Genomic DNA, 25,465 nt, shown 5'->3' with positions numbered 1-25,465 from the left:
AATCTTTTCAAGTACTTCTTTGTGTTTAAGGATGGGGTTGAAGAAACTACTTCAGATTTGACAAATAAGCAATAGAACTTTGCAGCTGCCAGAAATAGAAACTCCAACTGGGAACCGTCCATAACATTTATGGATCAATTAGCTCCACGACTTAATATTTCTAGGGTAATGAAGTGGCTCTTACCCTTAACCCAAATATATTTCATTAAAATCGAAATGAGGAAAATATAGTTCCTGAACCTAACTGACTACTACTGAATCATCATGCATAAATCACTATACCATCATCTAGCTTCTTGAATTAGAGCAGCTCAGGGAAAGGTGCTTGTTAACGTTGTTAAATATGGCTCGTATCCAACGCCTGGTAATGAAGATCACAGTCAAAAGAGCAGCAAATACAAAGACAAAAAAAAAAAAAAAAAACTAAGAAACTCACCGGTTCATGGTTATATCCCGAGAACGATTCTTGATCTGTTTCAAGTGAATATTGATATCTACAGTGCTGAAGCCAGCTTCAAGAAAGAGGGTTGACAGGAAATCTTCCGAGAAATAAAATGAGCACTGGAATGCAGATTGAATAATTATCGGAAGCTATAAAATGAACATTGTTTTTTGCAACTCAAGAAAGTATTACTCAGCATACAATGTACTTACAGTACCATCACCTCGAACATAGAAGCTGTCACCAATCATCTGATTTCTGTCTAGAAGTTTCACCTGATAATTTGACCAGCATTCAGCGAGATACAGGAGTAAATCATTGTGTTAAATATGTCTTAGCAATGAAGAAAGATTAGTTATACAGAAAAGAATTACAGCCGTATCATAAACAAAAATCACAGTCAAGTAATCATATACCAGGATAACAGTATAGGGAAAATAGTGAAGTAAGATGCTCATGCATCAATGACAAGCACACACAGACCAAAGGGTCATAGAATATTCATTAAATAAGAATTAATAACTCACTTGAGCAAAATCTCCAATAGCATAATCGCACACAAGAATATAGCCATCTGGCTACAAAGTTCATAAAATGGCATTATGGTACTTACACATAGTGGATAAACTGAAACTATCTCAACCGATGAAATGGTAGATCTACCTTTAACACTGCTTTGATATTCTGTAATATCAAGGGCATCTTTTTCGGAGAAACTGCAGACAACATAAAAATCTGCTGAACATGTCACGTGGCCACATTCGTGGTGGTTTTTATTCCAAACCATAGAAATGGTAATGACAAGAAGCAGAAATGAGAACAACTGTATTAAATGATTGCCCACTCTTACCAAGGTAACAACATCAACCGAAGAAGGATTAACATTTCTGGATAGATCATCATTGACAACATTGCAGACAAATGCATTTACCCGCTCTTCTCTGAACTCTGAATGTGACTGCATGTAGCCAATAAAGTAGCCAAAATTATTATAAATAAACAGAGAGATAGATCTAATATGCTTATATACTTCTACTCTTCCAGAGACACATCAAATTTTCCCCTCCAAATTATTGGTTAACACAGTCACCAGTAGCACCATGCTAAATCAACCGAAAAAGACAACAAGAGGAAAGATGGTGTTCCCAGCTCCACATCCAACCTGCCAATGTGTGTGTGTGTGTGTATAACAAGTCCAATTAATTTTTAAAAACAACCAATCACCTGCCCACTTATACCCGGCAGCTAGAGAATTTAAAGCAACATCAATCTTGAACATACCTCTAAAACGACCTTCGGATTTCCATTTGGGCAACAAGAATCATCAGAAAAGTAATTACCCCAGTCTTTTTCCAAGTAATGCCTATCCTTGAAGAACTAGAACAAAACAAAGCAAAAACAAAAACCCAAGTGGGCAACAGGGAATCGCTAAGCCACGATGTGAAAAAGGGGGCAAGAAAATGCAAATGAAGTGAGAGAAAGAGACCTTGTTTTTGTGGCGTTTGTAGAAGCCGTCCCAGTACTTCTTGGCTTTACTCTGATAGTGCTCTTCTAAGGGATAGTTCTGGGGTTGGATGGCCGCCGGAAGAGAATGACGGTGGCGCCGTTGGACGGTGGTGATCGAGCTGATGAGTGACGAGGGGGTATGGGTAAGTGGCTGACAGCGACACTACTTTCATCTCTCGTCGCCGTGACCGTGACAGATTGGTCGAGGCAACTGTTTGTAAAATTATCCCGCTCGGGATTGCGAATTTTTTTGATAAAAATTATCAAAGAAATCCCCTTTACGTTGCAGAACAGAATTCTACGTTCAAGAGGTAGAGATAGTTCATCAAATGAAGTAAAATGTATTGATTGGAAATGAAGAAACAGAGTCCATGCGAACAATTAATAAAAGGCAATCCCTTTCTGACACCCACACGTACGTAAGATAGAGGGATCCTTAATAAAAACACATGAAGGAGAACACGAAGGAAAATGTATTTGATTGTACAATTGTATTTTAATTTAAAGGAACCAAAAAAAAACATAACAATGTTGCATTTATTTTATGGAATTAGAATAGTCGGGAATGAAAATGAGTTATAATGAAAAATAGGAATGAGATTTTTATTTTTATTTGGTAAAAATAAATGGAAATAAGAATGTGCTGAAATGTCATTAATGTGTTTATTTGGTAAAATAAATAAAAATGAGAAATGAGAATAAGAATTAATTTATTAAAATACCTATAGTATTAAATAATGTAATTTTTATTATATCTATACATATATAAATATTATTATAAAATAATATTAATTAAAAAATAAAATTAATAATACTAATAATAATAAATGTTAATAATGATAATATTAATAAAAATAATTAATAGTAACTAAAATAATAAATTTAATAATAATAAATGTTAATAATGATAATATTAATAAAAATAATATTAACAATAGTTAATAATAATTAAAATAATCAAGTTAATAAAATATAATATTAATAATATTAATATTAACAATAACTAAAATAATAAAGTTAATAAAATTTAATAATATTAATAATGATAATATTAATAAAAATAATATTAACAATAATAATAACAACAACAACAATAATGATAATATTGTTAATAATGATAAATTAATTATTTTTATTAATTATTATTTTTATCATATATTTTTATTGTTAATAATGATAATATTAATAAAAAAATAATAACTAAAATGATAAAGTTAATAAAATTTAATAATAATAATTATTATTATTATTATTATTATTAATGACATTTAAAATAATAAATTTAATTGTGATTTGAACAAGAGTAATTTGTGAAATATGAAAAAATTATAAGGATACAAAAGTAAACATATATTTCTTTCTCATTCCCTTATTTTCATTCCCAAACCCCCCCAGAATAGGATTTTAATTCTTTATTCTCAAATTGTGTGGGACCTATATATTTAATTCGCATTCCTAAATTATATTTTATCAAGTAAACATGAATTTCATTCTCATTCCTTTATTTTCATTCCCCAAACTCTCACGTAAACACACCATAAGTGCATATCTTATTTAATTCTGACGATGTGGCACCTACTTGTCTTTAATGCCAAGTGCTAAAATCTAAAGACTCGCCTTTAAAATTTAATTCGTAAAAGAAGGGATCGCTTCATATTCACATTTTGATTAGAGTAATGATATAACTATAAACTCTTGCATAAACTTATTTTGTACAAACTGATGTAGCATGATAAAATTTGTTGAATTAAATATCACTTTGACCCACATGATTTATTTATATTATTTTATATTTTCATTCAATCAATGAATTAATGTCACATTAGTTTGTACAATATAAGTTTGTATAAAAATTTGTGGCCGCATCATCACTCTTTATTTGTTGTATTTTTCTCACGTGGGATATTTAAATTCTAACAATCTCACAAGTAATATTTAACTCTGAGCTACAATGACCCTAGCTGCAAGGTTATTTAACCCTTATCATCTAAGGATTGTATTGGTAATGGTACTCGTAAATCCGTCCAAATCCACCCGCAACCCGCATTACGTTGCGAGTTGGTTTGATATCAGCTAAATATCCGATGGATGCTCGCATGGATATCCGCCAACTTGCATCTTTTTTTTTGCCTAAATTTTTTAATGTAATTTTAATTGAAAAAATATTTAAATCTAAAAATATATAAATAAAATAAATGTAAAGTGTAAACATGTCATCTGTGGCGTGTCTAAATTACAACTCATAACCTAACCTAAATGAAATCCAAGTTATTTCCTTTTCATCTGTGAGCAGCAACTGCAAAACCTAACCTTCCAAACTGTTTCCCTTTCACCTGTGAGCTGTAGCCACACACCCATTTCCCTTTTCACCCGTGAGTAGTGGTCACGCCCATAAATTTTTCATGACATTTGTGGTTTTTTTTTTAATGAATTTATATATTTCATACTTAAATTTGAGAAATTTGATGTTGAAATTTTAATTTTCTATTTACATTGATTAAATTTAAAATTGCTTATTTTATGTGGAATTTTAGCTTATTAATATAAATTTATATATTAAACATTTGTGATTTTAAATGAGAATCCATAAAAAATAGAGTAATGATACAGCCACATACTCTTGTACAAACTTATTTTGTACAAACTAACGTAGCATGATAAAATTGGTTGAATTAAATATCACTTGATCCACATGATTTGTTTTTATTAATTTATGTTTTCATTCAACCAATGAATTAATGACACGTTAGTTTGTACAAAATAAATTTGTACAAAAATTTGTGGTTGTATCATTACTCTAAAAAATATACTGGGTACCATTGCAGATTTTGTAATTATCAAAAACCTACAGTAGGTGCAGGTGCGAGTGCAGATTTAATAATTTAAATTTTATACAGATGCAGGTTTGGTAATAACAAATCCGCTATGAGCGTTGCCCATTGTCATTCATAATTGAACCACTAAATTAGATGATCGTTAATGATATTTAACATCACCGTAAATTTAATGCAAGTAAATGCTTGTTAGCTCCAAAACGTGAGTTATTATTCCCCCGGTCCCTAAAAACATTATTTATTCAAAACTCGAAGCAATAGGAAAGAAGGGTGATTTTTTGCCCACCCCTAACTAAATTGACCAATACACTGCGCCCCCAATTTCATTAATTTGACCATTTATTTGAACGACAAATGGAAAAATTCAAGAGTTCATACCTTAAATATTATTTTAGAAACATTTGTCATTAATTCAAGATTTTGAAACTCTAAAGCAATTAATCAAAATTAAAATGCATTAACTTATTACTCAGGGGGCTTGATTTTGATTTTGGTTTTGATTTGTAGATTGGGTTGCAGATTTTGTGGAATGGTCTGAATTTGATTGTAATTCAAATTTTGACTATGATTTTGCAAAAAGGAAAGCGGAGTCACGATGGCCTTGGGGACGATTTGGAATGCAATGAATAAACTGTATTTTGAAAGTTTAAGAATTAATCCTAATAACGAAGAGATTTCCTTTCCAAAAAATCTTTTATAAGTTTGTAAATTTTGATTTTCATTTGCTGCTAACATTAATTAGGCCTAATGCTCTGCAACTTCGTTAATTGGGTTTATTTGCTTATGATTTTTGGTTATTTAATCATGCAGAGTGCTAATAATAATTAATTGACGGTAAAATCATTGAAGCAAATTCTTGCTAGAAGGAGGCTGAGAAGTCATAGTGGATAATGGAATGGAAGAAAAGTTAAACATGGTTCCACCCATTGAAGCAAAGATTTCTTATTTATTGTACGATTATCAAAATATGGTAATAAATTAAACTTACTTGACTTGTTAGAGCATCTCCAAAAGACTATAAATTTTACTCTTCAAATATTTATTTATTTACCTATGTGGCAAATAGAAGAGTGAAAAAATATATTGTTCTCTAAAAGACTTTTCAAATAGAAACGAGTTAATATTATTTTAATTAAATAACTATTTTTTTAATGAAAAAATCAATAGTAATTAAAGCACCTCTCTCTATTTATTTAATAAAAAGTAATAAAATATAAATTGAAGAGTGAGAAAATAACTCTCCAAATTTGAAGAGAGAATATCATTTCTTATTTGAAGAATCTTAATTAAAGTGTCTTTTAGAGTTTTAAATGTTGATGTGGCTCTTCAAATAAGTAATGAAATTTTATTTGAAGAGTTTTTTTGGTGATGCTCTTAGTAGACGGTGACTATTGTGTAATTATCTTTAGTTGAGGGTTTTTTACATAAATATCAATTGCTGAATTGGACTTTTTATTACGTCATTTATTCTTTTTTTTCGCATCAAAATAAGAGGCATTTCTGGTATGTAACCAAAATTCAAGTAGTGCCGTTAATGATAACTAAAAAAATTAACGGAATTGCAACATGTGTTTTCTTTTGGGGGGCGCGATGTTATATGTCAATTTATTTGGGGCATGAAAAAATTACCGAAAAGAAGAAGTACTATTTTTAATTAGTTAAAAAAGAAACCACAGCACAGCTCCCAAATCCCATGAGTCGTGACGGTGTCTCGAAAAAGCTAGAACAACAATTTGCACTTTTCTTTTCCACGGCATATTCGTTTTCTCATTAAAAATCCTGAATCTCCCCCCTCTTTTTCTCTTCCAAACTCAACGCTAGCCGAAGTCTCTCTCTCTCTCTCTCTCTCTCGCAAGCCCTAACCCTTGAAGAAAAAAAAAAAAAGGAAAAAAAAGTTTTCGGAAAGGAATGTCACGCCACACGCCCGTCGGATCCGACCACGAGCGCGACCCGGAAACCCGTCTCTACAACCCGTACGCCGAGCTGAACCTACCAGCCCAGAATCTCTACAAGCTCCCAACCAACCCCGAGTTCCTCTTCTCCGAAGAATCCATCCACCAGCGGCGATCCTGGGGCGAAAATCTCACCTTTTACACCGGCACGGCCTACCTAGCCGGCTCCGTATCCGGCGCCGCCATCGGCCTGTTCTCTGCATTCAAGTCCATGGAGAAAGGGGATACCCTTAAGTTGAAAATCAATAGGGTTTTGAACTCGTCGGGACATTCGGGTCGATCGTGGGGGAACCGGGTCGGCGTGATTGGGTTGATTTACGCGGGGATGGAGAGTGGGGTTGTGGCGGCTACGGATCGGGATGATGTCTGGAGCAGCGTGGCGGCGGGGCTGGGCACTGGGGCGGTGTGTCGGGCCGCGAGAGGAATAAGGTCGGCGGCTGTTGCAGGGGCGATTGGTGGATTGGCGGCAGGTGCGGCTGTTGCGGCAAAACAGGCTGTGAAAAGATATGTGCCTATTTGAGAGAGATTTGTGTCAAAGTTTCAATTTTGATAGCGTAGAGTCATGAAAAAAAACAAGCGTCTTTTTTATCGAAATATTGGAATCAAAATTTATTACTTGAATTGTGATATCTATTAATTGGATAGATATATTGTTACTGCATGGTGTAATAAGTAATGTGATTCTGCAATGACACTTGTATGCCTTTTGATGACAATGGAAAATTTAATGATCGGTATGCGATCTAATATTCTTTATGTTGTGATTTTTGTTGATTAGTTGATGCTTTGAAATTAAATTTTATGTTTTGTTTGTCAATAGGATGAAATTCTCTTAAACAGAAGCTGTTGTGGTTTAATTGATTGATTTATGATCAGTCAGTTTTCAGGGTCATGTGTTTAGATATTGAGCTATTGTCATAATTTGGTCAAATATGGAGATATAAACTGACGTCAAATGTGAAATGTCTGAGATATTCAGTAGTGAGCGCTGTGGTGCTTCTGTGGCATAACTGGCGAGTTCCTTGGATTTGTTCTTATGATACTAAAGCTGTGAGGAAAATCATCCATGTACTTGTTCAAACAAATGGCCGAGCAGGTTATGTCAAAGTATGTAATCAAAGGAATGTTTTGTGCTTAAAATAGCAGTGGCATTCTGACTTTGGTATCAGTGGGGTATCCGTGGATCTGTTTTTGGTGCAGTATATGTTGTATTTTTTATGTTCAGTAAATATGTAATAGTTAAATGTTTCTAATATGATCTGATCCTAAAACTAGTGGTTGATTTGCGTGGGATAAGGTTTGGATTTTTCCTATGTATATGGATTAAATTGGGTTGTTTGTGTTATTGTCGTTCACGATTTATAGTTATGATACTATATGTAATACCTTGATGCCTTCTCTGTTTATTGAAAATTCTCTGTTTACTTTGCTTATCATCCCCTGATGTATTTTGTTGCACAAAGTAGTAGAGGTGATTGAACTAATGGATGGTCTCATGTTTTTCTTACATTGTATGTTTACTTGGATTTTCATGTGCACTTTGCTAGCCCTGGGCTTACTTCTGAGACTTGAAGGTTTTTAATTTGGGTTGCTTGTGCTATCTCTCTAATTTCAAAGTTCAACAGTATTGGAATTTAATTAAAATTGAAATAAAATATCATTGGCCTTCAGCTGGCATTTGGTTATTATGTTTTATTTATGATTATTGTTTCCAGAGTAATTTTACAATGAGGGTTTAACAAATTGTGGACTAAATTAAAAGATCAGAAAAATATACACTTTAGTGTAGTGTATTTGTCTTTTAATACATTGGAGTTCCTGTTTTTTTTTTTTTTTTTTAACAAAACGAGGGATTCTTTCTTAACAGAGGATCTGTCAGTTTCATATTTCTTTTTAGAAGATATCATTTATTTTTGATACTGCTTTGAAGCTTTCTTTAGTGATTTGGAGAGTGTGATGCACAACGCAGCTCAGTTTTTGATGGATCACCACAAGATCGCTGGCAAGAGCCTATCACGTTTAATATTCTTATTATCAGTTGTCATTTGCGACAGTGGCCAATGGATGCCTGCATCAAGGTAAAAGCAGTTCCGTATGTAAGGAGGCAGTGATGCAAAACCCATGTAAAAAGGTTGTGACAAAACAATACTCCAATGGGTGAAAAGGAAAGTTTGCTGGGTGAATCTTCATGAATACTTGACTCGCAAAGTTTGCTATGAATCTTGATGTAAACTTGAGTCACTTAATTGAATTACTTAAGTAATTTTGTGCAAGTTCCACCCATAAATTGATTATACATGAAATGTGGAGTATTGTGTTCGTGGCCTCATCTGGTCAATCAGTGGGCATAACAAGAAGGGTTCAAGAAACCAAGGTCAGAACAAGCATCAAATCAATCATCTGATTCTTTTCTCTATTTATTCAAGGAATTGCTATGTCCAAATGGTAACACAACGGCAATTGGATACCCCAAAACAAGAATACAGGTTTATCAAATTAATATAAGTGTTGTTTCACACAACACTGGTAATTGGAAAATCCAAAAATTATATATAAATCAAATTATTACCCGCATGAAAGAGGCGATTACACTCTACTAAAATCATGTTCATCACGTATGTAACCCAAAAATCCATTAAGGAAACGGCGATAGCAGAACACCTTGTTGAACACCCTATCAAGGATGAGTATGAGTTTAAGGATTGGTTTCGTGCCTCGATCCCCTGCTTTTATTCCAAAATTTTTGCTTAAAAGTGTTTACCAATTGAAAAACAAAATCAAGATGTGCTCAGTGACACAACCATGCCAATCTGATCCCAGGTGGAAGGGGTTGAACTGAAGCCCCCATCTAAACTGATACAGCTAGGAAAGAGCTTCTCAACTTAGAAAAAGACAAGTTTGGCTTATAGCAACATGGACTCCGGATTCTCAATGTATCCTTTGAATGCTTTCAACCATTCAGCACCAATCGCACCTGTATAAGCAGAATCATCATGGTCACATGGATTGATTAAAGCTTCACCAGACTAAATTGATAACCCAGAAGATTATTGGGATTATGGAGTACATACCATCTATTACGCGATGATCACAACTTAATGTTACTGACATGAAGGAAGAAAATTTATACTGATCTGGACCCAAGCCAGGGATAACCCTTTTCTCAGCTGCTCAAGAATAAGTAAATTGAGACCAAAATTATTTTAACAAATCAGAGAACAATCAATTTGATCTTCTGAATGTGAAATTTAGAGCTGATCTTTACCAGATCCAACTGCAAGAATGCCAGATTGAGGAGGATTGATAATGGCACAGAATTGCTTGATGCCGAAGGGTCCTCCCAAATTGGTAACTGTGAATGTGCCTCCCTGCAAAGAGGAAAACCCAGTATTCAGATTCCACAGAAAACATGAGATAATCGTATGCTTCAGATGACAATCATTAACATAAAACATGCAATTTTGACCTCATAATCTTGTGGTTTCAAGCTGTTGTCTTTGGCTTTCTGGGCCAACTGTCTGACCTCTTCAGCAATTGTGGATAAGCCTTTCTTGTCAGCATCCTAAAATTTGTATCATGTAAATTCTTGTCAATGGAAATTTCAATGTAACTGATACAGGAAATTGTTCAACAAAAGAATAACTGCTCACCCTTATAACTGGGACATAAAGACCGTTTTCTGTCTGCACTGCTACATTAATATTCACATTCTTAAATCTGGATTAGTAGTCACAAGAGAAATGTCATTTCTCTAATCATTACAATGAGTTGACAACAGTTTCTAGTGCAGTTTACTTACTGTCGGATATATTCATCAGCCCATGAACTATTGCACCGAGGCACTTTTCGCAGAGCCAAGGCTGCAGCCTGCAATATATAAAAATTAAAGCTCCATATGGGGAACTCTAAACCAATATAATAAATATATTAAATCTGAGATGTAAATGCAGATCATTATTCTGGTGACACAAGCCTTGTAAATTTCCAAAGATCAAGCCATAAGTTATTTAACCATGAAATAATATATGATCCATATGCTAACACCCTTTTTTAGATGCTCATTTTGTATGGGAGTTTAGTTTAATATTTCTATTCAGCAGCTACGGTTATTGGCAAGAACTTATTGAATCCATAGCAATGGTTAGCTGTGTACAGGGAAAACTGTATACCTTAATCACCAGATCATTAACAGATATCCGCTTTCCAGCCGAAGCCTCTTGTATGGAATTGAGTTGGTTTCGCAAACTGGAGACCAGAGTTAAACAGTCATAAAATATGCAATGTCAATAATGGATATATTTCAGCGATGTTTGAAACAAATACTTACCCCATGAGATTGTCAACACATATATCGACTGTTAAATAATAATGTGGGATTGTTTGCTTTGAGAACAACAAGCGTGAAGCAGTGATCTATCAAAATTATACATACATTAGCTTTAGCTAGATTTTGATAAATGGTTATTTTATTTATTCATTTATTTTTTATTTTTTTTGTATAAGAAAGTGTACCTTTCTTATTTGAGAATGAGGGATGTCAACATAGTCCAAAGCTGGGGCCACAACGTCCTTACCCTTAGGAGCTTTGGCTGGAACTTCTTTCCCACGAGAAGCTACATCATAGGAAACTCTTTAGCAATCAACTCAATTCCATACGTTATATATATTGTTTAATTTAAGCTTATTATCAAATTCAAAGGGGGGGAAAAACTTTCTAAATTTGATACCCAAGTAATCTTCAATATCAGCCTTCACAATGAGTCCATTGGGACCTGTTCCCTTGATGATGGAGAGGGAAACCTAAAATTAAACCCAAAAAAAGGGTGAAACAACACATGTTAGCTAGAAATGATTTCACATCAATACCACCTCCTATTACTGACCTAAAATATTTTAAATGTGGTACTAAACATGACTAACATTATGTTCTTCAGCCAAATTCCTAGCAACAGGACTAGCAAAAAGGCGATCTTCAGGAGAAGCTGCACTGGGTTTAGAGGCCTTTGGCTCTGATGTACTGATTGGTTTTTCAACCTCTTCCTGTTTTGGAGGGGGAGGAGGAGAAGGCTCTTTAGCTGGAGCAGCACCAGCATCAGACACTGAAGGACTGTAATCTTTAAACTTCGGAATATCTTCCTCTTCTTCAACAGTGATAGCAATAACCTATATGAGATAACAAACTCGATAATATTTCCATGGTCAAAGCACTCGCTCAAAGGCAAAGAAGTTTGGACATATACATGCAAAAAAGCATCTTCCAGACAAAATCAATACCTCACCAACTTTAATTTCTTTTGACCCATCTCCTTTTACTATCTTGGCAAGATAACCTTCCTCCATACATTCCATCTCAACAGTTGCTTTATCCTGTTGGTATCAAACAAGAGGAAAATGTCAAATTTCCCCGACGGGCAATGCAAAACCAGAGAGTGACAAACCAGGGGCTGAAATTCAACTAATAATCAGAATGAGAAACCTACAGTTTCAACTTCACAGAGTACTTCACCGGGAGACACCTTGTCGCCCTCTTTCTTCAACCACCGAGCAATATTACCCTGCATTGCAGAAAAGAATCACCTAACAGGAAACAAAAAATGAGCATGTCATATATTTGTTGTAGCTTAAAGACAAGATACATGCCTCTTGCATTGTGGGTGAAAGGGAGGGCATTCCAATCTCCTGGTGTGGAGGAAGACCTGGAAGATAATTGCCAAGATTTGTTAGTAAGTTGAATAAGTAAGACAGCAAATACAAAATGTGATCAACCAACTTGAATCTAAAATGAAAAAGGAAAACTCTAGCAATGAGAAAGATAAGTGTAGATGGCAACAAGATAAACAGTGAAGCCGCTGTGATTTTGACACAAACATCTAATGCCATTTTCAAAAATGAACAAAAGAATGCACGTTGGATCATGTCTCATTGCACTGCTCAAAAGGGGAAAGATGTAGGTAAATTAGAACCAGAAAGAAGATATAAATTGATCATTTTCAGCGATAATATGATTCAACCTATATAATATGATGGCAAAGAGTACATTGCACATAAATATAATTTAGTAATTAGAAACAGGAAATGTCAGAAAAATGAAATCACCTTTGAAAGTTATAAATATGAATTAATTTCTATTTCATAAACAAAGTTATAAATAAGCTTAAAAACATTTACAAAGAATATTTTAGGAAAAGAAGCAAAGTATACCTGAATCTGACGAAAATCCTCTCTTCAAGTGTACTTTTGAACTGATAATGGATAATGAAAATGTCAGGCACAAGAAAATCATCCAGAAAGCGTTGACTTATAAGTATGAAGAAGAAACTGGAGGACGAGTGAGAAAAGGGAAAAAAATATTGGTCAAAGTACCATGCAAATCCTCTGTTGAGGAAAGATCCAGCAATGGGACTTCCGGCTTTTCTTGCCACACTACAAAATTTTTTCTTAAATACACCTACTGATGATACCTAGACAACATAATTGAAAGAGTTAATATTCTGCGACTAAGTTCAATTTATTATCCGAAAAACTAATGGTAAGTGTCATAGCAGAAGCAAGGAGAAAAAACAAAAGGCAATGTAAGGGCTCTAATCACTATCATTATTTATGGCTCCATTTCTGAAAGAAAAGATGGCTGGCACTTACAGAGCTAATGGCGGATGAATTAATGACTCTTTCACTCTCCACAGGCACATATACATGGCGATGAATCTTTAGAAGATCTGGAAAATAGTAACTCTAATTAATTAAGAGCATCATTCATCTAAATTTAGCTATTAAGACTAAACTCATGGAGAGGATTAAATCTTAGATAAAGCATAATGCATGCACAAAATAGTAACACAAGCTGCAAAAACAAAAGCAACCCTGAATAATAAAGACCATCTGCGTACCATCCCTGCTACTAACAGCATCATTTGAAAACCAACGAACCAAAACAGCATTCTCATGCCACAGCAAATTTGAAACATTCTTCAACTGCAAAAACGAAAATCAGAAAAATAAATAAATAGAACTCCATAGAGTGAAATTACTGAAAGAGAATTTAAAGAGAAATAAAAAATAAAGGGAACAACGAAAACAGTAAATAAAAACAAAGTTAGATTGATTGTGTTCATGTTTCAGCTGATACCATAAATAACAAGTCATTATCACTAAAACAACATCAAAACCGAATTCGTTTGCCTGTGATTCTAAAACTAAAGTGACGAGACTTGACACAGTAAGGGCACATTATTGGCAACCCCTTAACCCAATAAGCCTATAAAAGTGATTTATTAATGCTAAAATGCACATTTGACATGGATAAACAACCAAAGGTGAAGGACAACACTGAAGCTAACAATCAAAACTCAAACAACCAGAAAACAAAACCACCAACTAAACCCAAAATTAATTCATTAAATTACATCACCAAGTCGAAATACACATCCAATTTAAGCATCATCAATGCAAAAAACTTAAATAACCGATGTCACAATCGAAACTGAATTGTCCACAACATGAATTTAATGCACACACATACATACTGAATTTGCGCTGAAAACAACAACAACAACAATAATAATAATAAAACTTCGGCATTAGTGAATTTACTTCAAAGTTGAGATTTTGAGAGTCTAAATTCGCATAAAATTATAATATTATATATATATATATATATATATATATATATATATATATATATATATATATATATAAAATCAAAACTAAGGAGACTGAAAATCGAAAAGATTTTACCTTTTTAGAGTGATTGATGATGTGAGATGCATACGCCATGACTAATATTTCCAAAAACCACTAAAAAAATCAACAGAAAAAGAGCAATGAAAATTCAGCAAGAAAAATAGTTTTTTTTTTTTTAAATTGCTTTTTTAGTGAGAGATGAACGAACAGAGTAGGAATCAAAGAGGGTCTGATTTAGTTTGGTTAAAAACGTGAAATTTATTAGGGTTCGGACTTTGATCCCAGGAATTTTGTTCTTTTTAATATTTATTTGTCATTTTTTTTTAATATTATTTTTGTCTGCCGAGTTAGTGGCATGAGGAGAGGTATAATCGGTTGCAATTGTGTACAGAGTTGAAATGAATATGGCTGCTGAACAGTGGGTCCGCAGTGAAATGGATGGTGAGGATTGATTAATTCAGCAAGCTGGGTGGATGATGATGATTGGGCTCTCTTTGTTTGCCGCCTGGCGAGCGCCCCCAACGGCTGACTTTATATCAATATATTTCAACCGAATTTAAGTATTTCATTTTTATTATTTTTCCAAAAAAAAGGTATTTCTTTTTCGTTTTACATTAATGATTAAATCAAGTTTTATGTAATTAGAATTATCATTATTATTTACCATTCGTTATTATGTTAATTTTCTTTTTTTTTTATAATAGTTTATTACTAAGAGTTTATCATTTAAATCTTTATTTTTTTAACTTCATTAAATAAAGATATAATGTGTCATATCCTTTTAAGATTTTTGTTGAGAGTATTTTTTGTTAATTCTTGATAACAAATTCTAATAATTAATTAAATTTTTTGCCCTACAATCGTCACAACATAAAAAATTAGCATCCAAAACTTATATTTAAACGGAATAATTAGCATCCAGAACTTATAATTAAATATAATAAAGAATAAATTATTAGGTTGGAGTTTTTTTTTTCTCTTATTTAAATTAATGTGATTTCAATTAGTATTATATAATTAAACGGAATTAATATTCAACAAAAATTTCACAATATTCTTTTTAAGCTTTTTTTTAAGGGGATATTCTCTTCAGTAAATGAAAATAATTTGTTTTTTTTCTAACACAAGTTTTATTTTTCAAACAGCCTCGTCTGTTAAAACGACACGATAATACAACGCAATACGACAGGAGACAGTCAACACAGAGCCGTTGTCTGTCCCTTTCGCCGAGGCAAGAGAAACGCAGAGATCGAGTTCTCTAACAGAGGGCGCGAGATACGTTGAGAGTCGAGGGGCAAAATGGGAAATCAGAAGCAAAAGTGGACAGCGGAAGAGGAGGAGGCGCTGTTAGCCGGAGTGGCAAAGCACGGCCCAGGGAAGTGGAAGAACATTTTGAGAGATCCCCAGTTTGCCCCTTCCCTCACCCAGCGTTCCAATATTGACCTCAAGGTTGCTACCTATTTACCATTTTTTGCCACTCTCTTTTTTTCATTTGGTGAAATTAGTTCTAATTTACTTGTAGAATTATAAGACTCGTTAGCTTTGGTGAGAGTTAAATTGTGTTTTGGTCTAATTTTGGTTTTATTGCGTAATTGTTGTAAAAGTGTTTTTTTTTTTTTTTAAGGTGTTGCAAAGGTCTGGCCTGCTAATGGGTAGGTGTTGTTTTCCTGACTTGAATTAATGGGGAAATTATGGCAAAAAAATGATTGCCTTTATGCATTGCGGGTGTTCTCATGGTAGTTTTCATTGCATTCTGGGTTGTATATGGGACATGTGTGGTTGATGTCTACTACGTACTGCATTGTGATGAAATTTTGTGCTGACGATGTTCCTGGCATCATGATGCAGAATACAGAAGCTTCTGCTTCTGATTATGTAGAAGCTGGTTGCCATTTGGTGACATTCTCTTTATTATGGTGTTGTGAACTATTGCCTTCCTTTCTTAGTTTCAGATAAATGACTCTGGTGTTTTTCGTTGGAAACTCAACTTGCGTAGAAGAAGGGCGTGAATCTGTGAATGTGCTGTATCATAATTATTGGAATATGCATGTGATGTATATGAAGCACAAATGTGATGAATGAGAACAATAGCCCACAAAAATGAGATTGAGAAACCTTACTGTGCTGTGAAGATGTTAGTGTATGCTTTCTTATGGATGTTCTGGATGCTTATTAGTTGCTGGTATCTCCGTGAAGTTCGATTGCTACTTTTGTTGGTTAAGTTCTTGTGCAGTAAAGCTTTGATTAAATTGATTACCAACACTACACTCCATTGTATTATGGTTTCTTTGTCACAACTTCAGTCAATCTCCTTGTTATTTACTTGTCTCATCCTTGCTCATATTTGCAGGACAAATGGCGAAATTTGAGTGTTAGTAATGCTCAACAAGGCTCAAAAGACAAAATAAGGGGACCAAAACTCAAAACTACTGTAGTTGCTCCTCTCTCCAACACCCCAAACTCTGCTCCTGCTGCTTCACTTACTCGTAACGTGTCTTCCGGGGCTGTTATGAATGATACTTCCACCAGTGCATTAGATGGGAAGAATGGTCCAAAGTGTGTTTTTCTGTTCCTTCTGCTCAACATTTACATAAATAACATATACGGTATTAAATGTTTGTGGCAAAAGTCTTTTCACTTATATGCTTTGATTGTCCAATGGGAGGAAAAAGAACTAGGGTGGAATAATCTGTTTCAATATATTGTCTATTTGTGTGACTGGTTTTGCTGTTGTCATATTTTAATCAATTTATCATAACCTTTATATATTAAAGAAAGGCACGTAATATTTAGAAATATTCTGACTGATCGGTGGTGTGATTATGATATTTGGTTGAAGGCAATTTTATTGGCACAAATGACAGTATGGGTGCGCCCGACTACTTTTATATTTGTACTCTCTGTCATAAATAACAATTCATGTTATCCATCTTACAAGTTATCTTCCTTTAATGATTATGAATTTGCGGTAAGATGAAAAGTAAAACCTTCTGAGTAATTCTAGTCTTCTAGATATTATATGCATAATAATGTCGTCATTTATAGGTTTTAATACTACTTTTTCATCATTGCTTTTTACTAACTAGTTATTGTTGAAGCCATTCTCCTATGTGTGAGAGCAGTTTTATATGTATGTTCTTGTGATGTCTGTTTCTTGGAATAATTGATGATATTTTTTGTTTATCAGGTACAATGCAATGATATTTGAAGCCATTTCAACCTTAAAAGATGCAAATGGATCCGACATAAGTGCTATTGCCAATTTTATTGAGGTCAGATGGACATCTCTAATTATGTGCAACTTGAAGGAGTTTATTTCTTTTGCAGTTGCAGCATCAGACATTCAGAATATAGGAAATTTTTAGACAGAAAATCCATTTCAGAGAATTTCGATTCTTTAAATGACTCAAGAATAACTGAACTTCCATACTGCAGGAAAGGCAGGAGGCACCACCAAATTTTAGAAGATTATTGAGTTCAAGGTTGAGAAGACTTGTTTCACAAGGCAAACTTGAAAAGGTGAATCATTCTCTGGATGCTTCCTTAAAATTTTTTTTTTTTTGAGAAACATTCTTTTGAGATTTTAGTTCCTTGTGATCTGAGAGAGAGAGACAGAATTTCTGCTTTTATTTTTTTTCCTTTTTCCTATGTAGAGGTGTGGTTTTCTTGTCCTTGGTTCATTCTAAGTGATTAAATTTTGCATTGATAAAAAAAAATGATGCCATTCCACACTCTCAATGTTGACATATTTAAGCATTGTTGAGCCATGTATGTAGATCACAATGTTATCATGGGTTTTCAGGCTGGCATGTAACAACCAACCTAGATGAATTTTGTTTGGACTTGTATCAACTATGTTTGTCTTATACCATTCTTCAACAATATTCAATGTAGGTCCGAAACTGTTACAAGATTAGAAAAGAAACCTCCATCGGAGTGAAAACTCCTACCCCGAAACAAAAGGATGCGAGGTTACGACCACCACGGAATTCTGCATTGATGACATCTCGTGAGATTGTGGAGGAAGCATCAATTACTGCTGCCTATAGAATTGCTGAAGCTGAAAACAAATCATTTTTGGCTGCTGAAGCATTTAAGGAGGCAGAAAGAGTCTCAAAGATGGCAGAAGATACTGATGCAATGTTACAGCTTGTGAAAGAGATCTATGAACGATGTAGTTTTGTTTAGACGTCAATTTCACATTGTCGATTCTCATAGTTTGAAATGTGACCCTGATTGATTCTTTTTCCATGATTTTGGTGTTTCAACTGCAGGTTCACGTGGTGAAATTGTTCTTTTGGCTTGAGCAGTCAAATGTAAGTGGTAGAGAGCCAGTGTATCTGGAGGACATAGTATGTAAATTTGTTGATCCTGTGGAAAACTCTTCACCCTCTTTCATGGCTTCGCCAAATGACTCCAGCTGCATTGGGTAACATGTCCATTTGTGATCAATGAAACATGAGAATGTATGTACAAATTTAATTTCATCTATAAAATACACTGATTTCAGTGCTCAAGAAAAATGCAATGGAGGTCTCAGTGTTGGCAATTTTTCTATAATTTAGTGAACAGAACTTCAGTGTATGCAACTTAAATGTTTCACTTAATGCAGCTTGAACCTCCAGGCGATAAGATACGATGTACTGATTCCTTTGTGGTTTTTAGGCTAATTGTTGACGGGAAGATTTGCTTTATTTCAATTTAAAAAACTGGGTAATTTTTAAAAACCTCCCCTGAGTTTTGGGCTTGTTGCAAGTAGATGGCGAGAATTGATTTATTTGTAAAAAACCTCCTACCGTCAGTTAAGTTTAACATTGACCGTTAGTTGACCGTGCAAAGACAATATTACCCTTAACAATAGTTTATAAACGAAAATAACTAAAAAAAAACCAAAATTATTGGTGCAAAAAGCACAAACCTTATTTTTTGATAATTTTATCCTTGTCAATTCTAAAAATTTACAATATCATAGTTAAAGATTATGACTATTTCATTTTTAAATTTTTAATTCTATCTTTCTTGTAGGAATTTTAAGAAAATATCAATAATTTAAAGAGAATTTTTTAATTTTTTAATTTTAACTTTTTTATAGAAACTTTAAGAAAATATCAATAATTTAAAAAGTGTAAAATAGCTAATAATTTTGATTTTTTTTTAGTTATTTTTGTTCATAAACTATTGTTAAGGGTAATATTGTCTTTGCACGGTCAACTAACGGTCAATGTTAAACTTAACTGACGGTAGAGGGTTTTTTACAAATAAATCAATTCTCGCCATCTACTTGCAACAAGCCCAAACCTCAGGGGAGGTTTTTAAAAATTACCCTAAAAAACTTAATTAACTAAAATTAGCATCCCTTCGACTGAATGTCACATCGTATGCTTTAGTAATTAAGCTCAAACAAAAGTACTTCAATGGTCATTTCAGGTCAGTTTCCAGGAAGCTAACAATTAATTTCGAATTCAGGGATGACTTTAAAAAATTGATTTAATTTTATCTAAAAATAATGTACAAAAGCACTTTACACCCATGAATCATAATCAATGTTCAAACCATTAAACAAACAACCCCCAAGTGATTGGACGCCCGAGAAACTTTCAAACATTACAATGATCATTTGACTCTTATCAGTAAGTGACAAGCTCGATGTTTGATAATGACTATGACTCTATGAGTTCCCATCTTGTAAAGTTCAGAATTTTCATTCGAAAAGTTAGCAGAATAAAATATAAAATCTAAACTCAGCTCCCCACAATTAATGTAATGTAATCATGCAACCAAAATTATAAACAAACTTCATCTATAGTGCCGCTGCCAGTCTCATACCGCAAAAGAAATTTTCGGAACTAGGGCTAGAGGAGCACGAGACCAAGTTCTGAAGGGGGCAATGCATGTCTTAGCCGATAGTTGTAAAGATAATAGTGCAATTTCCCATAGCCTGGTCCAAATTTCAGATCCTTCAAGAAAGTCTCATTTTGCATAAGATCCAATGCATTGAAAACATCAAAGTCCTTCTGTTTGGCCACGATAAGAGCATCATTCACCAATTGAAACAACGGGGTCTTTGTGGAAACATTATAATACAAGTAAGCTGCCTTCAATGTGGAATAGTTCTGATTACCAAGAATTGAAGAGGGAAGGGTGTAAAAACTGCAGAAATCAGTGATTTCATGGGTTACAGGACTTGCAACCAAAAAACTATCCACGACATTCTCCTTTGGAAGAAGCCAATGCTCCACTTCATTTTCATCGAAGTCTGGTGCAATAGCAAACTGGCTCAAGTACTCCCTAAGAAGCCGTGTAACAGCAGGAACATCATGAGGCTCCATCTTTCTGAACCCTGGAGTGACTGTCGACTCCGGTAACTTGTAAAGTTTAATCGTTCGACTCATTGTCATTCTTGCACCCAGTCTAGAAAACCCAACATCAATCAGCTTCTTTGGATTCAAAGATCTATGCCAATACTGGCAAGTTGATACAGGAGTTGGAAGGACCACTCCAGCAGTATAAGCTGCTTGCCAGATATTCTCCAAATGAACCCTCCTGGTCACTTCTTTGATCATGACAGGAGCTAGTCTTTTCGATCTCAGCTTTTTATGAACACACAGGAAATTTACCTCAGCCATTGTGACAACATTATCACGAACCCGGATTCTTGCAGGAACACCAGTGATGAAAGCAACTAGCTTCTTTGAACTTTTGACACGAACACCAATGTGCCAGCTCTTGAAATAACCCGGTGGACGCAGAGCCCAGCGGAGAAACTCCTTTGAATAGTTAAATCTGAACATATTCTCATCATCCTCAACATAGTTGTTAGTGAGTAGAATATAAATCTCAGCACACATCTCCTCAGAGTCAATGTCGCAAGTGACCCATTCGTAGAGGTTCGGAAGATTGTAGGGTTCTTTTTTTACTTCAGATAAGAGTGTTGGGGGTTCAATAGGGCCTTCCGGAAAACTGGTGTCTCCCATATCCTTGAATTGCCCAACAGGTTGTGTTTCCCAAAATTTGTGTCTATGTCCAAGAGCAAGTGACTCTTGGACCTTTTGAGCAAGTAGGTCAAGTGAAATATCACTCCCACAGGGTGGACTTTCATCAGGCTCAAGGTTTTCAGTTCCTTCAGGGGCACCCGAATATCCATTGCTATCAGCCATTTTGAAAAAATCTCAGAGGTCAGTCTGCAAGACTGAAATACCGCAATCTTATTACGACCCAATCGTATGCTTTGAAAGGCAATAAGCAAGAGAAAATAATGTTTTAAGTTTTTTATGTTACAGTATATCAAATACCTAACTCCATTGAGTTTTAAAAAACAGTATTTGGCGCAGACTAAATTAGCCAATACAACATCAATATCAAAATACAGAAAGTAGTATTATACTTGGTTTTATAAAGAACCAAGTACGATATAGAAAAGGCAGCAATTTCAATTATCAGAACGAAATCAAGATTCATGACAACAAAAGGGGATATAAATTTGAGTCCACCAATAAAAGGGACTCACAAAAATGTTGGAAACAAAAACCAATGAAACAGGTACATTATGTTCATATTCAAGTACTATAAATCAACATCAAATCTACAATATACATCAAATTAAGCCCCACGAGCAATAGATCGCTTGAGCCTAAACTACATCATGATGTAAGACTTTCATTTTGTTAAAACCTACCAACCAACAATACTGTCCAATCACTGAAACTGTATCATATATCCATGAACAGCAACAAGAACAAGCAAAAACCAAAACGTATTTGCCTCAAGAGTCATACAATTGCATACAGCAGTGAAAGAACCGATTAAAATCACAAACCCAAAAACCACAAATATCTAGAGACAGAAAAAGTTAAATCCTTTTTACTTTCCTTCTCCTTTTACATACTTTCCCAGCATCCAAACATACAAACACGTTCCAAAAAACAAAAAATTCCTAAAAACTCGGAAACAGCAAACATACATTTCCAAGATCTACACTGTCAAACAATTATCAGAACAGCTAAAGAAACACCAAAACTCCACTTAATCGTGTTTACTGATGTATTTACTTAGTGGGTCTTACAAAGTTTTGATTTTTCGTTGTTTGAAAACAGGGGGAAAAAAGCATCAAACATAAGATCAGAACTCATATTTTTATCTTCTTTTATTCAATTTGCTTTCAAACCGATTAAGCGATATGCTTATATTACCTCGCGATTTAATGCGGAGAAAACTGAAGCAATGATCCAAGCTTTCGCAAAGAGAGAGAGAGAGAGAGAGTTGGGCTTTGGAGAGACCGAAGAAGAGAATAAAGTTAGAACAAAGATTGGAAATCCGAAGTCCCAATGGGTTTTGTAATTTTAATTGTGTAGAAAGGGTATAATCGGAATTTTGATAATAATCACACACTCGTGTGGGTAAAAAATTGGGGTCTAAGGCATCTAGCCGGCGGATCCAATTGAATGGATGGATTCATTCGAATTCAAACAGTTGGGTATAACAATAACACGGTAACATAACACGGTTGCATCATAATTTTCTTTTAAAAAATGATAATTAGCTTGTTTTGAAACAATAATACAAAAGATCACAAAAGGCCATTAAATGAAGATGTTGATCTGCACATTTTTTCAAGAAACAGCTCACAGCCTCACAGCCTTCCTTGAGGAGACAGATATATGGAATTTGGAAAAATAAAACTCCTCATGCACATTGCCTGGATTGTGTATCCTGGTAACTGATATGCCTTTGTCCCATTATTGATGATTAGAATTTAATTTTGTGTTGCTGGAGGAGCAGTTTCCAAACTGTTTCAATTGTGCGCGTGCATGCATGCCTTTCTTCTCAGGTGGGAATATAATGCATTGATGCTCCTCCCTGTATTCATAGTTCATACAGTATAATGCACGCACAACAGAACTCAAGCCAATCTGTAGCTTCTTAGCAAGACTCTCATTGTTCACCAGCAAAGCAACGTGAAAAGTAGCCACATGGAAAACAAGAATTGCTTTTTAACATTACAATCATCACTGAATCCTAACAATATAACTAACAAGTGCAACATTTGAAACGTGCCTAAGAATTTCAGTCCGATAAAGTTCACGAATTTTGTTTGAAAATTTAGCACAATAAAATCTAACATCTAAACTTGGCTTTGCTGCAATTTAACATACTCATACAACCAAAACTATAAGCAAACTTCGTCTAGAGTGCTTCTGTCAGTCTCATACCTCAAAAGAGATTTTCAGCACTCAAAACTACAGGAGTACAAGACCAAGTTCTGAAGCGAGTACTGCCTGTCTTATGCGATAGTTGTAAAGATAATAGTGCAATTTCCCATCACCTGGTCCAAATTTCAGTTCCTTCAAGAAAGATTCATTTTGCATAACATCCAACGCATTGAAAACATCAAAGTCCTTCTGCTTCGCCACGATAAGAGCATCATTCATCAATTGAAGCAAAGGAGTCTTTGTGGAAACATTATAATATGAGTAGGCTGCCTTCAAAGTGGAATAGTTTGGGTTGCCAAGAATTGAGGAGGGAAGGGTATAAAAGCTGCAGAAATCAGTGATCTCATGGGTTTCAGGACTTGCAACCAGAAAACTATCCACGACATTCTCCTTTGGAAGAAGCCAATGCTCCACATCATTTTCATCAAAGTCTGGTGCAATAGCAAACTGGCTCAAGTACTCCCTAAGAAGCCGTGTAACAGCAGGAACGTCATGAGGCTCCATCTTTCTGAACCCTGGAGTAACTGTCGACTCTGGTAACTTGTAAAGTTTAATCGTTCGACTCATTGTCATTCTTGCACCCAGTCTAGAAAACCCAACATCAATCAGCTTCTTTGGATTCAAAGATCTATGCCAATACTGGCAAGTTGATACAGGAGTCGGAAGGACCACTCCAGCAGTATAAGCTGCTTGCCAGATATTCTCCAAATGAACCCTCCTGGTCACTTCTTTGATCATGACAGGAGCTAGTCTTTTCGATCTCAGCTTTTTATGAACACACAGGAAATTTACCTCAGCCATTGTGACAACATTATCACGAACCCGGATTCTTGCAGGAACACCAGTGATGAAAGCAACTAGCTTCTTTGAACTTTTGACACGAACACCAATGTGCCAGCTCTTGAAATAACCCGGTGGACGCAGAGCCCAGCGAAGAAACTCCTTTGAATAGTTAAATCTGAACATATTCTCATCATCCTCAACATAATTGTTAGTGAGAAGATTATAAACCTCAGCACACATCTCCTCAGAGTCAATGTCGCAAGTGACCCATTCGTAGAGGTTCGGAAGATTGTAGGGTTCTTGTTTGACTTCAGATATGGGTGTCGGGGGTTCAATAGGTCCTTCGGGCAAACTGGTGTCTCCTATATCCTTGAATTGCCCAACAGGTTGTGTTTCCCAAAATTTGTGTCTATTTCCAAGAGCAAGTGACTCTTGAACCTTTTGAGCAAGTAGATCAAGTGAAACGTCACTCTCAGAGGGTGCATTTTCATTGGGCATGAGATTTTGAGTTTCTTCAGGTACACCGGTAGATCCGTTTCTATCAGCCATTTCGAAAGAATCTCAGAGGTCAGTCTGCAAGACAACAACTAGTCAAAATCTCACCTGAAAACAGAAAAAATGCAATCTCATTGAAACTTCATCATTTAAAAGGCAGCAAAGAAGAGAAACTGAATGTTGGATGTTCTAAAACCTTGAATACCTCCATTTCAGAGAATATACTAAAACTACATTTGGATCAACTTTGATTAAGGCTTTTTAAAATCAAAATCAAAATGATTTTCTAAAAAACTAAGAACAACATAGGAAAAAGCAGTTATCAATGACTGACGCTAAATCATTACAACAGACCTGGTGGTAACTTTAAGTAAACCAATAACTAGGGACCTAAAAATAGTCCATTTGTGTTTTGATAAAAAGAAGTTGGAAACAAAACCCAATGAGACCAGCAACCTACAATCATATTCAAGTTCTAAAAACCGACATTAAATTTAAAACATATGAAATTAATCCCCGCCAGCAATAGAACGCTTCAGTCCAAACTATATCACATCCCCAAAG

At 34.7% G+C, this 25,465-nt stretch overlaps 6 protein-coding genes across 8 annotated transcripts in view; 2 read left to right on the top strand and 4 right to left on the bottom strand.

The window, feature by feature from the left end:
• Position 1: 1 nt before the first annotated feature.
• On the bottom strand, positions 2-4,306 carry LOC18037500 (methyltransferase-like protein 2). The gene is made up of 9 exons (XM_024180477.1): positions 4,259-4,306; positions 1,929-2,111; positions 1,724-1,819; positions 1,293-1,400; positions 1,106-1,177; positions 970-1,020; positions 655-717; positions 437-561; positions 2-361 (listed from the first exon to the last, which is right to left on the bottom strand). The coding sequence occupies exons 1-9, from the start codon at positions 4,304-4,306 to the stop codon at positions 289-291; spliced, it is 819 nt and encodes a 272-aa protein (XP_024036245.1). The 3' UTR covers positions 2-288.
• Positions 4,307-6,471: 2,165 nt separating this feature from the next.
• On the top strand, positions 6,472-7,511 carry LOC18037479 (mitochondrial import inner membrane translocase subunit TIM23-2). Its single transcript, XM_006426531.2, has one exon. It carries the CDS (start codon positions 6,691-6,693, stop codon positions 7,252-7,254), a length of 564 nt encoding a protein of 187 aa, XP_006426594.1. The 5' UTR covers positions 6,472-6,690; the 3' UTR covers positions 7,255-7,511.
• A 1,719-nt stretch (positions 7,512-9,230) lies between these two features.
• On the bottom strand, positions 9,231-14,744 carry LOC18037469 (dihydrolipoyllysine-residue acetyltransferase component 2 of pyruvate dehydrogenase complex, mitochondrial). The gene is made up of 19 exons (XM_006426530.2): positions 14,469-14,744; positions 13,622-13,706; positions 13,374-13,450; positions 13,098-13,195; positions 12,936-12,976; positions 12,375-12,430; positions 12,215-12,289; positions 12,009-12,101; positions 11,655-11,897; positions 11,462-11,534; positions 11,247-11,347; positions 11,062-11,147; positions 10,904-10,979; positions 10,534-10,601; positions 10,385-10,451; positions 10,201-10,296; positions 10,000-10,102; positions 9,806-9,901; positions 9,231-9,708 (listed from the first exon to the last, which is right to left on the bottom strand). The coding sequence occupies exons 1-19, from the start codon at positions 14,505-14,507 to the stop codon at positions 9,638-9,640; spliced, it is 1,644 nt and encodes a 547-aa protein (XP_006426593.1). The 5' UTR covers positions 14,508-14,744; the 3' UTR covers positions 9,231-9,637.
• An 803-nt stretch (positions 14,745-15,547) lies between these two features.
• LOC18037441 (telomere repeat-binding factor 4) lies at positions 15,548-19,097 on the top strand. 2 transcript variants are annotated; one of them, XM_006426529.2, is made up of 6 exons: positions 15,548-15,863; positions 16,765-16,970; positions 17,602-17,686; positions 17,850-17,933; positions 18,309-18,588; positions 18,689-19,095. In XM_006426529.2, exons 1-6 carry the CDS (start codon positions 15,714-15,716, stop codon positions 18,718-18,720), a joined length of 837 nt encoding a protein of 278 aa, XP_006426592.1. In that variant the 5' UTR covers positions 15,548-15,713; the 3' UTR covers positions 18,721-19,095. The 2 variants fall into 2 exon arrangements, with proteins under 2 accessions (XP_006426592.1, XP_024036803.1); XM_024181035.1 differs by lacking the exon at positions 15,548-15,863 and adding an exon at positions 16,547-16,630 and having other exon boundaries at positions 18,689-19,097.
• A 786-nt stretch (positions 19,098-19,883) lies between these two features.
• LOC18037440 (glycylpeptide N-tetradecanoyltransferase 1) lies at positions 19,884-22,727 on the bottom strand. The gene is made up of 2 exons (XM_006426527.2): positions 22,604-22,727; positions 19,884-21,603 (listed from the first exon to the last, which is right to left on the bottom strand). The coding sequence occupies exon 2, from the start codon at positions 21,569-21,571 to the stop codon at positions 20,267-20,269; it is 1,305 nt and encodes a 434-aa protein (XP_006426590.1). The 5' UTR covers positions 21,572-21,603; positions 22,604-22,727; the 3' UTR covers positions 19,884-20,266.
• A 659-nt stretch (positions 22,728-23,386) lies between these two features.
• Positions 23,387-25,465, bottom strand: part of LOC18037567 (glycylpeptide N-tetradecanoyltransferase 1) — a 2,970-nt gene continuing 891 nt past the window's right edge. The window contains exon 2 of one of the 2 annotated variants that reach the window (XM_024180728.1): positions 23,387-25,009. In XM_024180728.1, coding sequence (XP_024036496.1) covers positions 23,651-24,955 — 1,305 coding nt within the window. In that variant the 5' untranslated portion in view covers positions 24,956-25,009 and the 3' untranslated portion in view covers positions 23,387-23,650. The remainder of the gene's footprint in view (positions 25,010-25,465) is intronic. The other variant, XM_006426526.2, reaches the window with a different exon arrangement.

This window comes from Citrus clementina, unplaced genomic scaffold (assembly GCF_000493195.1).
Source record: "Citrus clementina cultivar Clemenules unplaced genomic scaffold, Citrus_clementina_v1.0 scaffold_7, whole genome shotgun sequence".
Taxonomy (NCBI): Eukaryota; Viridiplantae; Streptophyta; class Magnoliopsida; order Sapindales; family Rutaceae; genus Citrus; species Citrus x clementina.
Note: the sequence above shows the minus strand (reverse complement) of the source record. Positions and strands in the feature narration are given on the sequence as shown.